A 15,517-nucleotide genomic window follows, 5' to 3' on the forward strand; every position below is an offset into this window, starting at 1 on the left:
TTGATCACCGACAACTTTCTGGTGGCCTTTGAATCATACCACGCTATCAAGAAGAAGATGTCTGGATATGGCACCTGTGCGGTCAAGCTAGATATGCACAAGACTTATGACCGCGTAGAATGGCAGTTCCTCGAACGCATGATGATCAGATTGGGGTTCTCACAGGATTGGGTGGATCTTGTTATGGAATGCGTATCTTCGGTGCACTACCAGGTGCGCATCAACAATGAACTATCGGAATACTTTATCCCGTCTCGGGGACTACGGCAAGGGGATCCTCTGTCCCCCTATTTGTTCTTGTTATGCGCAGAAGGACTCTCAGCTATATTATCGCATGAGGAGCTGGCAGGCAATATATCCAGGGTGAGGGTGTGTCGGTCGGCTCCACCGGTATCACACCTCCTCTTCGCGGACGATTCCCTCATCTTGATGAAAGCAGATCAGGCGAATGCTACGAGTCTCCATCAAGCTCTCCAGGACTACTGTGCAGCGTCGGGACAAATGGTAAGTGAGGCCAAGTCGGCGATCTTCTTTAGTCCATGCACTCCTGTTCAAGTCCGAGCTGATGTGTGCGTTACACTAAACATCATGGCCGAGGCGGTCTCAGAAAAGTATCTCGAACTCCCACCCATTGTGGGGGTGGATCGTTCCGATTGCTTCCAACACCTGGTGGAGAGGGTTTTAAGCAGAATTAGAGGTTGGAAAGAGAAGCTTCTATCGGTAGGAGGAAGGGAGATCCTACTCAAAGCTGTGATCCAAGCTATCCCTTCTTATGCCATGTCTGTCTTCAAACTACCGAAGGAAATATGCAACGACATTACCTCTACGATGTCCAAATACTGGTGGGGTGATGATGATCATAAGAAACACATGCACTGGTTCGCATGGTGGAAGATGTGTGTGCCCAACGAGCAAGGAGGGATGGGGTTTCGCGATATACACTGCTTCAACCTTGCCCTCCTGGCAAAACAGTCGTGGAGACTACTGAGTGAACCGGATTCTCTATGTGCCCAAGTACTTAGAACCAAATACTTCCCCGATGGTGACCTATTGAACTGCTCGCTTAAGAAGGGGAGCTCGTATACCTGGCAGAGTATATGGAGTGGTCTCCAAACTTTTAAAAAGGGCATCATTTGGAGAGTCGGTGATGGAACATCAATAAACCTTTGGAATGATCCTTGGATCCCTAGTAGCCCGAACAAGCGGCTCCACACGCCCAGGAATAATATTGTGCTTACTAGAGTATCCGAACTTATTGATGAGGAGAATAGAGTTTGGGATGAGGATCTTATTAGACAGCTTTTTTGGCCAATTGATGCCGAACGCATACTAAACATACCACTGGCACTTGGGATGATGACAGATTTTGTTTCTTGGCACCCGAACAGACGCGGTGTATTCTCTGTTAAATCGGCTTATCATGAAGAATGGGAATTCCAACATGGGCGAAAGTTGAGGAGGACAAGCAACCATCAAACCTCAGGTATTAACCCTATCTGGAAAACCCTTTGGAAGTTAAGGATCCCGGCGAAGGTCAAAATCCATGTTTGGAGAACCTTGTTGGGCCCAATACCTTGCTATGGGGTCCTGGCGAACCGTCATATCAGAACCAGCTCGCAATGTCCCTTATGCACATCAGATTGTGAAAGTATCAAACATGTGATGTTCCAGTGCCCGCGTGTGTTGGAAATCTGGCGAATCCTGGGGTTGTCTAGTCTTATCCAGGAAGTATGCACGATGGAAAGGGATGGGGGTGCGATACTACAAGACTTGTTGCTGTCCAAGAGTAATATCCACTCGCACATAGCTGATGTTGGTAGGGGGGAACTCATCGCTACTGCTGTTTGGTACGTGTGGTGGGAGAGAAGGCAATTTACTAATGGTGAGAAAGTATATGAACCACCCAGATCAGCACATGCGATATCATCCCTAGCTAAAAACTTCTCCCGGGCCGGGGGAAAAACGCTGAGTTTCCTCCGTCACGGTTGGAATCCACCTGGTGCTGGCCTCTACAAATTCAATGTTGATGCCTGCTTCAATACCGACGCCGGGACAGGAAGTTCAGGGGCACTTGTACGCGACGATAAAGGCACCTTCATGGCGGCTCTGTGCAGCGACATCCCCTTTGCTGAGGATGCAGGATCGGCGGAAGCTAGAGGTCTGAGAGATGGGCTTCTATTGGCGAATGAATTGGGGCTGGAACAGCTTATGGTTGAGTGTGATTGCATGGAGGTGGTGGACACTATGTGCGACGGAGGAAACTCACTTGGACCGGCTGCTGCAATATATGAAGAATGTGCTTTCCTGGCTAAGAATTTTAGTTTCATCCAATTTCAGTTATGCCCTAGGGATGCCAATATGGTAGCTGATACTCTTGCTAGAAATGTTGTAACCATTCGAACTATTAAGTGGTTTGAGGAACCCCGGGTTTCCTTGTCGATGTATTAGCAAACGATGTAACACTCCTTTCTTATGAAATATAAAGGCCATCCTGGCCTTCCCCGTTCAAAAAAAAAAAAACTTTCAGTGTGCGCCTGCTTTTACCTCTCGCTTCACCCTTTTGCACCGGAACTGAAACGCGCTGTAGTGGTACGTGACCACGCATGCAAATCAAACCACTGTCGATCCATCGATCGATCATTTGCATGGTCAAAAAAGGATGGATATGCATGGCTGCCCGCCGGTGGCTGGCTTTAGCCACACTCCAAAGCTAGAGCCCTCCAGCTCGCGCTCGCTCGGGCTCCGGCCCTGATGGCTCATCCACCGAATCACCAAACGAGAATTGCCGCCTAAGCTGCCTGCGTATCCCACCAATGGCCGTGCAGGTGCAGCCCCCAAACTAATGGCGCGGTGGTGGTTGGTGTGCCGGCTTGACACACACACCCTATATATACAAATAAACTCGAGCGCCAGTTCCACACATCCATCCAGCCCGTCCTGCATATCCTCACCTGGCCATCAGCTCTCTCCTCGAGAGCTCTGGACCATTCCCATATATAGAGCGGCTAGCTCCAAGCTAGCCTAGCTAGAGCCCTAGCTAGACACCGCCGGCCATGGCCATGACTATCTACTCCGGTCTTCACTGTTCTCTCCTCATGGCAACCCTGACGCTGCTCGTCGTCCAGGCGCAGGGCATCACCCGGCACTACGATTTCAACGTACGTCCACGTCCAGTACCTAGCTAGCCTATCCTAGCCAGTGCATGCACGCAAGCATGCATGTTGTGCTTGATTGTCTGCAGGTGGTGTGCGTTGTTGTTGAAACTTTGAAAGCCTTTGTTGATCGATCGTGTGCAGATTCAAATGGCGAACGTGACGAGGCTGTGCGGCACGAAGAGCATCGTGACGGTGAACGGGCAGTTCCCGGGGCCGGAGCTGATCGCGAGGGAGGGCGACCGCGTGCACGTCCGCGTCACCAACCACGTCGCGCACAACATGTCAATCCACTGGTACGACTGACCGACCGACCCACATTCCCTGCCTTTAAGCTTTAGCCTTTAGCTTTAGTTTGTTCCGCCGTCGCCGGAGAAGACAACCCCGACAATTTCCGCATGCACGAAGCTTTTTCAAACTTGAATCACTCGTCGTTGTTGTCGTTGTCGTGGTCGTCGCAGGCACGGCGTCCGGCAGATGCGGACTGGATGGGCGGACGGGCCGGCGTACATCACGCAGTGCCCGATCCAGACGGGGCAGACCTACGTGTACAAGTTCACGGTGACCGCGCAGCGCGGCACGCTGTGGTGGCACGCGCACATCTCCTGGTTCCGCTCCACCGTCTACGGCGCCATCGTCATCCTCCCCAAGCTCGGCGTCCCCTACCCGTTCCCGGCGCCGCACAAGGAGCTCCCCGTCATCTTCGGTCAGTAGTAACCGCTACTCTGCTGCATGCGACTGAAGATTTGCTGCATGCATGAGCTTGCGACTTTGATCGTAAAGGTTGGCTTTGGTCTTGGACGATGGTGCAGGTGAATGGTGGTTGTCGGACACCGAGGCCATAGTCAGCACGGCCCTCAAGGTGGGCGGAGCCCCCAACATCTCCGACGCGTTCACGATCAACGGCCTTCCTGGGCCGCTCTACGACTGCTCCGCCAAAGGTACGTACGCACTGCGTGGTGTGCAAAACGGAGCTGTTTTCCGAAGTCCTAGCTAGGCCGACAGAAAAAGAGCCAAACAACAAAAGAACTACGTAGTAGACAAAAGTGTTTGCCGTTTGCAAGCACTTTGTGCCTCACTGCATTTTTTTTTTCAGCCCTGTACTGACGTAATCACTAGAGTCTATAGGCAAGTACGCCAGGAGGTTTGCCAATCAAAATCACCGAAAAGTGCATCCAACAAGATTCGGCGTTTCTTCCTTGAAACGGAAAGGGAATGGTGCATAAGTTGCTTAGGTCATTGCAATGTTACTATCACCATAACCCCCCGGTGATCGATGCCTGACCTAACATTTGGTGCGCCTTAGCGATTGAATGCTGTTGGGGCTGGCCCCGTGCTACGTAATAAACAAATCATTAGTTACGCCACACACACACACCCCGGACTGTGCAAGCCATCGTCCTACTGGTACTTTGGCGAGGTGTGTGTATATATGCATGCACGGCCGAGTAGTAGATAGATTATGTACGTGGTAGTACGTAAAATACAGTACATATGGTAATTAACTAACTGGTCGCCGTGCATGCATGTACGAACGAACGCATGCAGACACGTTCAAGCTGAAGGTGGAGCCCGGGAAGACGTACCTGCTGCGCCTCATCAACGCCGCGCTCAACGACGAGCTCTTCTTCTCCGTGGCCAACCACACGCTCACTGTCGTCGAGGTCGACGCCGTGTACGTGAAGCCGTTCACCGTCAAGACCCTGGTCATCTCCCCGGGCCAGACCACCAATGTCCTGCTCGCCACCAAGCCGGTCTACCCCGGCGCCAACTTCTACATGTTGGCCCGGCCCTACTCCACCATCAGGCCCGGCACCTTCGACAACTCCACCGTCGCCGGCATCCTCGAGTACCGCAACCCCGGCTCGCCCTCTTCGTCAAGCTTCGACAAGGCCTTGCCCATCTTCAAGCCGATGCTGCCCTACTACAACGACACCAACTTCGTCACCAACTTCACGACCAAGCTCCGCAGCCTCGCCACAAAACAGTACCCGGCGGCCGTGCCGCAGTCGGTGGACAGGCGCTTCTTCTTCACCATCGGGCTGGGCACGCTCCCGTGCCCCAAGAACATGACGTGCCAGGGGCCCAACGGCACGCAGTTCGCGGCGGCCGTGAACAACGTCTCCCTCGTGCTCCCGTCCACGGCGCTGCTGCAGTCGCACTTCACCGGCCTCACCAGCGGCGTCTACGCGGCCAACTTCCCGGTCATGCCCCTGTCGCCCTTCAACTACACGGGGACGCCGCCGAACAACACCAACGTGGCCACCGGGACCAAGCTCCTCGCGGTGTCCTTCAACACGTCGGTGGAGCTGGTGATGCAGGACACGAGCATCCTCGGCATCGAGAGCCACCCACTTCACCTCCACGGATTCAACTTCTTCGTGGTCGGGCAAGGCTTCGGCAACTACGACGCCGTGAACGACCCGGCCAAGTTCAACCTCGTCGACCCCGTCGAGCGCAACACCGTCGGCGTGCCGGCCGGCGGGTGGGTGGCCATTCGATTCCTCGCTGACAACCCAGGTAAACACAATTAATTATTCCACGCAATCATCCATACTTGAAACACAATGCACTAATAATTAAGGACCAATTAATTAACTTGTGAGATACTCATGCATGAACGCCACTGTTGTTGTTGTTGTGTGTATGCGTATGCAGGTGTATGGTTCATGCATTGCCATTTGGAGGTGCACACGACATGGGGTCTGAGAATGGCGTGGCTGGTGCAGGACGGCAGCAAGCCGAGCCAGAAGCTGCTGCCCCCGCCGTCTGACATGCCCAAATGCTGAATGGATCACTTCACCACAGCTGATGCTTAATTTGCCCCCATCATTTTGATTTACTCGCCAATTTGCGATTGTTTTCTCCCGCGGGAGATTTTAGTGTGTTTAGCCCGTTCATAGCTGACTTTCTTACAATTCTTTTTTATTTTCACCACTTTCTGATGGACATGTTTTGATACTTCTTGAATAAACAACGATGTGAAGAATTGCACGAGAAAAATATCGAAATATTTATTTTTGTGAGCATGCATTTATTCTAGCCCATGGGCCTTGTGGTTAATACAGCCCAACTGACAACCGTTCCCAAAGAAAAGCGTATGGTGGATGTTTGAATGGTCCAAGTAGGGGGCAAACCCATGAAACCAGGAAAGGTGGGTCTGGCTGAAACATTACAGCCTTCATTCCAAAATCTCTCCCTAATCTATACCTAATAATAATAATAATAATAATAATAATAATAATAATAATAATAATAATAATAATAATAAAGAGGCTATTGCTTCCGTTGGAAAACCCACCGCGACATTTTTATAAAAAAGCTCCTGTAATTTTTGTTATTCAACCCGCGCTCCATCATTTTTTTGCAACGTAAAAGGAAAAAACGATTCGTTGCAAAAATTATACCCGTACGCATCGCCTCCTCCCTCGACCCTGGGCCACCCTGGCCTGTGCCCTGGCCGCCGCCACACCACTCGCCGCCGCGGCCGACCTCAACCGCCACCACTGCCGATCTCAACCCACCCGCCTCCGCGGCCGTACCTCTCCCTGCTCACCGCCCTCGTTGCGGCGCTCGAGCGCATCGCATCGACCCTGGTCCACCCTCGCGTGTGCCCAGGCCACTGCCACACCACTCGCCGCCGCGGCCGACCTCAACCACCACTGTTGTCGATCTTAACCCACCCGCCTCCGCGGTCGTACCTCTGCCCGCTTGCTGCCCCCGTTTCGGCGCTCGAGCACAGCTTCTGGATCAAATCAACGCGACAGCTACAGTGACTGGGATGATGCGTCTGCTCGATGCAGAACGGCGGCAGCGCGGCGGAGCGAAGTACTTGCAGATGGAGGCGGGCCTCCATGGCTCACATGGGGAACACCGAGGTTATGGCGCGGCAACGGCGACTCTTTATGGCCAGATAGAGGCGCCTAACCATTGCTCCCCTCATCGTATCCCCTGCTCCGGCAGGAACTCATCATCTGGTGAGACCCCCTCCCCATGTGTCCAACCGTGTGCCAAACACCGGCAAGAAAATTTGTTTTGTGGAGATTTGTTTGCTGATGAATGAATGTATTGAATGTAACATTGTATTGTTGTAGAGACAGAGAATGGAACACCATCTTCAGTTTGTCATCTGATCCCACATTCTCTACCCCATGAGTGAAATAAGATAACAATCCATTGATCAATTCACGTAGCCTCTTTGTTTTGCTTTGCTTGTCCCGCTCAATTTCTCATCATGGTGGAATTAACAATGGATGGGTTGATTTCTCAACAAAATAGGATATGACTGACTACATTAGTTAGTTAGCTTATTATTTTAATAAATCAAAATGATTATAAAAATATTAAAAGCGTGTGGTATTTTTCTCCCGTTGCAACGCACGAGCCCTTTTGCTAGTAATAATAAAGCAAATACGGTTTCTGGTCGTCCGTCTTATAAAGCAACTGCTCGGAGTTTTATAAAAAATGCTCGCATATACAATAAAATGTTTGCAATTTTAGAAAAAGTTTTGTACAATAAGAAAAGTCCATGATCTCAAATACAATTTCATGTATTAAAAATTATTAAAGGGATTTAACAAAATGCTTTCTAATTCAAAATATGTTAATGCATTTAAAAAATGTCATAAAATTTTAAAAAATGCTAATGCCTGTTTTGATAGTTTTTTATTTATTTAAAATTTTCCGTTCCATTTTTGTTTATTTACAATTTAAATAATTTAGAATTACAAAAAAATGCATATTAAAAAATAGGAATTTTGAATTAAAATGCTGACGAATTTTTATTTTGAATTAAAAATAGGATTCAAAAAGCGCCAGATTTTTATATTTTTTTTGCAAATTCCAAAACAATGTCCATGAATTTAATAAATATATTACAGATTTATAAAAATGTTTGTTTATTCAGAAGAACTTCATGCATTTCAAAAAATGTTTTTGAATTTAAAATAAAATCCTCCAACATAAAAAATGATGTTCGTCTTTTATTGAATTGGTCGCCAATTCAAAAGAAAATATTCAAACCCGTTATATAAAAAATATTCACTGTTTTTAGCAAATGTTTGTAAATTGTAAAAAATGTTCTCCATTTTAAAACTGTTTCCATATTTGTAAAATTGGTCACGAAAGATCTAATATATGTAGCTAAACATTAATGTTTGTAAGTGTTTGTGACAATGTACCTGTGTGAATTTTGAAGAATTTACTGTTGGATGGATCGGATTATAATTGTATGTTTTCTAACAAAATTCTTGAAATTCAGAATAAATCTTTGAGTTACCAAGATTTTTAACAACCATGATATATATTTTTTGAAAAGTCCATGATTTCAAATACAATTCCATGTATTAAAAATTATTAAAGGGATTTAACAAAATGCTTTCAAATTCGAAATATGTTAATGCATTTAAAAAATGTCATAAAATTTTAAAAATAGCTAATGCCTGTTTTGATAGTTTCTTTTTTATTTAAAATTTTCCGTTCCATTTTTATTTATTTATAATTTAAATAATTTAGAATTACAAAAACTTTTGCATATTAAAAAAATAAGAATTTTGAATTAAAATGCTGACGAAATTTTATTTTGAATTAAAAATAGGATTCAAAAAAAGCGCCGGGTTTTTATATATTTTTTTGCAAATTCCAAAACAATGTCCATGAATTTAATAAATATATTACTGATTTATAAATATGTTTGTTTATTTAGAAGAACTTCATGCGTTTCAAAAAATGTTTGTGAATTTAAAATAAAATCCTCCAACATAAAAAATTATGTTCGTCTTTTATTGAATTGGTCGCCAATTCAAAAGAAAATATTTAAACCCGTTCGAAATATCAAAAATATTCATTGTTTTTAGCAAATGTTTGTAAATTGGAAAAAATATTCTCAATTTTAAAATTGTTTCCATATTCATAAAATTGGTCACGAAAGATCTAAATTTATTTATTTATATATTTTTTGAAAATGTAAAGATTGCTTCAACTTTAAATAAATTTAAAATAAGAAACATTTTCTAAATCAAGCGATGATACGTGAACGTAATGTGGTCACCATGATTGAAGTTTATTTTTTTTTTCTTCCGTGACAACGCACGGGCCATTTTGCTAGTAATAATAATAATAAATACACTGAAGCTCTTCTGAAAAAGAAAAAATGAACTCTGTCCTCCAACCGGCGGATCGCATGTAGGCATCCGCCGCCTCGTCCGTGCAACACGTGTTATATACGGACTCATTTGCTTATGATGTATGTAACTTACCGCTTGTTGCAGTTCACGCACCGCAACAGCTCCTATGTTGCATGATCTGAATCTGGATCCATTACAACAGTACATGTAGCCTCTCGGCGGCGACGCGATGGCGGTGGCAGGCGGCGCCGCCGGCCCTCCCCTGCCTCCATCCTCCCCCACCCCCGCGCCACCAGCCGCTCGACCCGACGTCGGCGGCCTTTCGCACGCTGCTGCCAGCCGCGCCGCCGCCCCCGATGCCGGGGCCCTCACCTCCCCCCACCCTCTCGCGCCGCCAGCCGCTCGGCCCCGACGCCGGCCGGCCATCCGGTCGCCGCCAGCCGCATCATGAACATTGCAAAAATTTCTACAACCTGACCTTTGTTGCAAAAATTCCTGAAACATGACCTTTGTTGTAAAAAATTCTTCCGCAAAAGTACATATGTTGCAGAAAGATGAAGAAAAAAAATCTGCAACAAGCAAATTGTTTCGGAAACTCGACCGTTGTTTCAGAAAATTTACGGACCCAAAATTTATTTCTTGTAACAAAAGGAAAGTTTCTGCAACTCAACCGTCGTTTCAGAAATTATGGGGTACCCGGCTGGAGCGGATCGGACGGCTGCGCGTAGACCGGACGGCTCAGGTGGGAGATGTTTACTAAAACATCCGCTGATCGATCCGTAGCAGCAAAAAAAAAAACTACACAAGTTGCGCTCGTCTCTCTCAGATTCGGCTCGTCGATAACATGATATAATAAACAGTTTTGAGATCCCTCAGGTCTCTGCTTCACATGATCACTGGCGGAGAGGACGACAAAGTCATACGCTGTCGCCGCATATGACGCCCAGCTCGTCCTTTACACCGTGACACCGGATTACTCTAACGCAAAGTTCACAAACACACACCGCCACCGCGATCTCGCTGCAGGATCGAATAAAATCTGCCGGATCTAGCGGGAGCAGTATATAAAACTCAGGCCGAGATACACGGGCATCTTCCGCCTGATTCGCCCGCCCGTGCCTCGGTCGATCGCAGCCAGGCCACGAACCGCTCCGCCTCCAGGTCAGGTTCGGCGAACCATGCCGTCTTGGCGATGCCCTGGTGTGAAGGGCAGGGCATATGCTGCACCCCGGTCACCGGTAATTTGACGCATCTTATCTCCGGTGATGACATGGTCGCGACGTGCCTCTTGTCCGTACTTGTTATCGCGGAGCTCCGGCAACTTTCAGCGGTCACCGTCGCGGTGTTGTGTTGGACTGCAATTGTAATCCACCACGAGTTTACCACGGACTTCTCCAGACTTATCGCACCTCGGCTTTGGCCTTTGTTAGAGCACCTCGGCTTTCTTCCCCGCAGCATCTGCCAAGTAGGAGTATCTACTACCACTATCGCTGGAGCTGTTGCAGTCCAGCTTTGAAGTGTTTCTTCCTTGTGGTGCAGTGCCGGCATGTCTGGATTCTTTGGGCCCGTGCTTTCTTCCATCACCTCCCCGGTTCCTGAGGAATCGACCATGGTACATACGGCAAAAAGAAGGTTGTCAGCCTATCTTTGGCAGATGCGCCGAGCTTTTCGGGAGAAAGTGACGCCCATGGCGGGCGATCGGTTTCAGCCAGTTGGAGCAGCAGTTTTACACGTTGCCGAACATGTGTTCTTCTAGATGCCCAGGCCTCGTTACACGTCCGGAGCTGTGGCATACACGTCTCCTGGTCCATCATGTATATTATTTATTTATTTTTTTGAAACGGATCCATCATGTATTTATGTGGCCGTAGTTGCGTGGATAAAAGCAAGCAAACGAACCAACATGAATGCATGTACTGCTTCTCTTTTGTTGCTGTTCAATACGAGGTGTATTTCTGAATGTGGAAATTGGACAGGAAACTGACAAAACACACGACAAAATGGGAAATGATACAATGCTGGTTGTTCATATTACAAAAGTAGTCTAAAACGTGTGAGAACTTCTACAAGACATTTTACAGATCACCACAAATAGTGATCTAAAACGTCTTACTACAAAAGTTTACGGAGGGAGTACTAAAGAGAAAAGGCATCAACTTGAAAAGATACAATAGTGGTTGTTTCATATTACACGTCATTTCATCAGGGTCCAACTGTATCCTAGGAACCAACACTAGCATTTTCACGCCAGAATAAGCCAAAGGGCAAAACATCATAGCCAATGACTATGCCACTTCAGAGACTGGGATTGATTTTGTATTCCATTTTAGTTTTGTCTCAAACATTATTCGTTAGCTACAGCCACAGAGTCATGCATGAGTAACCAGTTACATTGTATCACCATCTGGCAAATGAAACTGGTTACCAAGATAAGCACCAAAGGCGAAACAGTAGACTCTTTATGAGCATTCGACAGTGCAGCATGTAAAACAAGATAAGCACGAAAGGCGAAGCAGTAAATTGTTATACGAGTATATGACCAGCAATGCAAACTTTAAGTGGCATTCTTTACATAATACTGGAATTCAAGACAACATGTATTTACAATTTTTAATTAAGCAAATGAAAAAGGCACATACTTGAAACATTACTGAATGGTACTCTGGATTCTGGAAGGAAGAATATAATACAAGACTGACCATGCAAGAAGCACCTATATCTAACATAACTAAGCCTGCTCCACCAAAAATGCACTAACTATTCCTGTGAAAACTAACCGTGTATGGGCACATACAACGGGCAGGTGCTACAGAAGAGTAATCAGGTTCATCATCTGCATCAACAAACAAATGAACCATGTCACTGGTGAATAAATGGTTTTGTTTCTTTGGTGCCGGTTCAAATAGCATTTTACCTACTAACGGGTTGTTGGCCAGGAACAATCAGCTCTAGAGTCCAAAAATATGAACAGGTCACCATTTACAGAAGCTAGGAAGATTGGGGATTCGCCTTCCATGTTGAGAGGGCATACAGGATACGCCCCTTCCATCCTTGTAGTAACCACTTGTTGTCCTCGTCGATGATGAAATTCTTGTGGTAGCACTTCACTTTCTCCCGCGCACGCTTCATGATCTCCTGGTCCAGCGGGAGCTGCTTGAACCCAGCTCTCTGATTCCGCACCTGCCACTGCTTGTAGGTCTCTGGCCTCTCCATCCTCTCCATTCCCTCACAAGATATCACATTAATCGCCTCCCGGCTAAACAGAGCCGACTCAATGAGCAGCCTCTCCTCGTTATCCCTGGGAATGTTGGCCTCCAGCATGTCGAAGGCAGCAGAGAAGTGGAACAATGCCTCCCGGAAGCGCGAGACGAAGAATGGTGCATTATAGGATCCATTGGTGACCCCATGAATGAACACATGTGGGTTCATCTTCCTTATTGTGTTCAATACCATGTTCCTTGGACTCTCAGCTACCACGCTCTCATCCATCAAAGTCTTGAACCTGAACATGCTGTTGACAATCAGAATCTCGTCCTTCTCAATGTGGAGATCCTCAACCCGAACAGCCTCAAATTGAGATGCGATGCCATGGTATTTGAAAGGAACTTTGAAGGTCTGAGCATAATCACTTAGATATCTTCCAATCTCATCGATGCGCTCTGCTGGGCGAAAACCAGGCTGAGGTGTGTCTATTGCTGTGATCCGAAGTTCTGGGGGGCCTCCAGGCCTTTTACCTAGCCGTTGAATGAGACATGGCCACTGAAAGCCATAGTATACGCCGAAGTCAACAATGTGAACTTTCTTGGCTTTCTCCACAGCATTCATAATGGTTTGGTTGGCAAAGTAATGAGAGATCTTCTTGAATGGGCAAGCCGCTAAGTACAGTTGGTAGGCTTTCAGCACATCAGTGCATGCAAACCGTGATATGGTATGTAACTTGTAAATCCGACTTCCATTACCAGCAAGCCTCGCCTCAAGGCCATTGGCAAAGCAGTGTGCCAAACGCTGGTCACCATCGCCGGTGGCAGATGCATGCTGCCTGATCTGCCTCAGGAGATCGGTTGCACTCCGCCGGTCATCAATGGACACGGACTGAGCACAATGAATGAGGAGAGTCTCCAAGTCGACCACCTCCTTCTTGGGTTGTTTGACTTGTTTCTTGCCACGGCCCTTGCCATGGCCAGACCCTTTGCCATGGGCAGCACCTGAATGATTTGCAACATCGTGCTGCAGGGCCTCACGCAGCTCCTTGACACCTCTAGAGCATGTCTCCCCGTCACATAGCAAGACCTTGTCCATCATCTCCCGCACAAGGTGATCTGCGTCGACGACAGGCGCTGAATGCTTGCAGCATCTCACTTCATCTGCATCCAAGTCGTCACCATAGAAATGCTTCTTTCCTCGATGAATTGCCACTTGAGCATCAGCCTTCTCTCTCTTGACCTCCACAACCTTGTTATCTTGTTTCACCCAAACTGACGGTAAACTGTCAAGGTCAATCACAAGCTTGCTCTCTTGAGGCAGAAATCTGCTCGCCTCTTCAAATCCTCGGCTGAACTGCGCCGCTTGTTGGCTCTGCAGAACAAAATCGCTCAAGGCAGCATGAGGCACAGCATCCGCCGTGCTGAGCCACGGCTCGAAGCCCTCTGGAAATGCAACACTGCTGCCATTTGAAGACGCGAAGGACGAGGATTGTGAGAGCAGCGCGTCAGGAAGAGGGTTGAATTCCATGGGGTCGCACGGCGGCCACGCGCCGCCTGCTTCCACCACGCAGCTCTCAGGGCTCAGATCCTGATAGAAGTGCGGCGGGTGCGGGAACTCCGGCGTGGGGAACTCGAGAGCGGGCGGCGCCTGCATGGCACAGAGGCCACCGGAAGGCGCGGCGCAGTTGCAGGAAGCGAGGCTGTTGAAGGAGTTGGTGGTGACGCTGCTGCCGTCCGGGCTCTCGACCGTGCTCCCGCCCGAGCAGGGCGGCTGGTCGGCGAGGATCTCGAGGAAGGGCTTCTCGGCGGCGAGCAGCGCCGGGTGGGCTGGGTAGTGGTCGAACTTCTCGTCGATGTCCTCGGCCATGAGCATGCGGTTGATGTAGCCCAGCACGATGTCGGAGAACACCTCCGAGTCGTCCGGCGCGGCTGGTGAGGGGGCCGAGGCGTCTCCGGGTGGCGGCGGCGGCGACGCGGTGTCGGCCGAGGCAGGCAGCAGGGGAGCCGGCGCGGCATTCAGGTAGGCGGCCGCGTCGGCGCCGTCGGACGGCAGGAGAAGCAGCGACTCGAGGTCCTCCGCGGTGATCTGGGGGTGGATTGGCAGCTTGGATCCGGCGGGCAGCGGCCCGCACCAGTCGTAGAGCGCGGCGTCCATGACCATCTACGCGGGCTCGGCGCTGCACCTACACCGCCGCCGCCGCCGCAGGGCATGCAAGGGTGTGGCGGTTAAGGCGGGCGGGCAGACACTCCAATCTCCCACCTGGCAGATGCGCAGAAATAGAAGGAGATGAGCGCGGAATCTACGCGGCGGCTTTGTCGACTCGGCACTGACGATGGGCAGAGGTGTCGTGGGCCGACGCCGGCGATGGGTAGAGGTGTCGGGTACCTGCGTCGCGAGCCGAGGGAGGAGGAGAGGTGGCGGCGAGCGGAGCTCTGGGAGCGCGAGGAGGAGGGGTGATAAATGGGGGAAAAGGAAAATGGGTGTTCTTTTGAGAGGCGCGCGAGTCTCAGCCAGCCCTGTGAATCGGCGGCGGAAGTGTCGACACCCACGAGACCACACAGCCGTGGTGCGCCCCGTCCACGTCCGGCCGCGGGGTGAGCTCACGCGCAGCTGGAGCTACGTACGTGGTGGGCGCGGTGCACGGAGGGAAGTTTCGGGGAAGCATCGTGGGACGTCGGGTGTGGCGACCGGGCCGCACGGGCAGCAGAGACGGGGACGGGCGGGGTGGGGTGGAGACCTGTGCTCGTGGACCAGCGGCAATGCTGGCTGAGCTGTGCTGATTGCTTCGGGCAATCGGGGCTTGACGCCTGACTGGACCGCTCTTTGACCTCCTTGCCAGCTCCGCAACTCTTCCAATCCACACACATGAATTTTCTGCTTAGCCATTTAAACAAACATGAATTTGTAGTACTTCCTCCGTCACAGTTTAGAAGACATGCACGTACATCTAGATCATCAATTTGACATATATAAATTATATTATTTAACATAAAAACTATATCATTAGAAAATACAACATCTAAAATTTCTAATAAT

General features: G+C 48.9%; 2 protein-coding genes across 3 annotated transcripts; one reads left to right on the plus strand and one right to left on the minus strand.

The window, feature by feature from the left end:
• The first annotated feature begins 2,917 nt into the window (after window positions 1–2,917).
• On the plus strand, window positions 2,918–6,173 carry LOC123444920 (laccase-4-like). The gene is made up of 6 exons (XM_045121806.1): window positions 2,918–3,158; window positions 3,297–3,448; window positions 3,614–3,858; window positions 3,965–4,093; window positions 4,701–5,672; window positions 5,811–6,173. Exons 1-6 carry the CDS (start codon window positions 3,054–3,056, stop codon window positions 5,939–5,941), a joined length of 1,734 nt encoding a protein of 577 aa, XP_044977741.1. The 5' UTR covers window positions 2,918–3,053; the 3' UTR covers window positions 5,942–6,173.
• Window positions 6,174–11,924: 5,751 nt separating this feature from the next.
• LOC123444921 (scarecrow-like protein 9) lies at window positions 11,925–15,023 on the minus strand. 2 transcript variants are annotated; one of them, XM_045121807.1, is made up of 2 exons: window positions 14,867–14,978; window positions 11,925–14,740 (listed from the first exon to the last, which is right to left on the minus strand). In XM_045121807.1, exon 2 carries the CDS (start codon window positions 14,639–14,641, stop codon window positions 12,266–12,268), a length of 2,376 nt encoding a protein of 791 aa, XP_044977742.1. In that variant the 5' UTR covers window positions 14,642–14,740; window positions 14,867–14,978; the 3' UTR covers window positions 11,925–12,265. The 2 variants fall into 2 exon arrangements, 1 of the variants encoding a protein (XP_044977742.1); XR_006631045.1 differs by having other exon boundaries at window positions 11,925–12,110; window positions 12,192–15,023.
• Window positions 15,024–15,517: the final 494 nt, after the last annotated feature.

The sequence above is a fragment of the Hordeum vulgare genome, chromosome 3H (assembly GCF_904849725.1).
Source record: "Hordeum vulgare subsp. vulgare chromosome 3H, MorexV3_pseudomolecules_assembly, whole genome shotgun sequence".
Taxonomy (NCBI): domain Eukaryota; kingdom Viridiplantae; phylum Streptophyta; class Magnoliopsida; order Poales; family Poaceae; genus Hordeum; species Hordeum vulgare.

What these genes read in the sequence shown, in the direction of transcription:
- LOC123444921 (XM_045121807.1), bottom strand. Translation starts at nt 14,641, where the DNA reads ATGGTCATGGACGCCGCGCTCTACGACTGGTGCGGGCCGCTGCCCGCC.
- LOC123444920 (XM_045121806.1), top strand. Translation starts at nt 3,054, where the DNA reads ATGGCCATGACTATCTACTCCGGTCTTCACTGTTCTCTCCTCATGGCA. An exon ending in CCCGGCACTACGATTTCAAC is followed by an intron (nt 3,159 to 3,296) that starts GTACGTCCACGT and finishes GATCGTGTGCAG; the next exon opens with ATTCAAATGGCGAACGTGAC. An exon ending in ATTCCTCGCTGACAACCCAG is followed by an intron (nt 5,673 to 5,810) that starts GTAAACACAATT and finishes ATGCGTATGCAG; the next exon opens with GTGTATGGTTCATGCATTGC.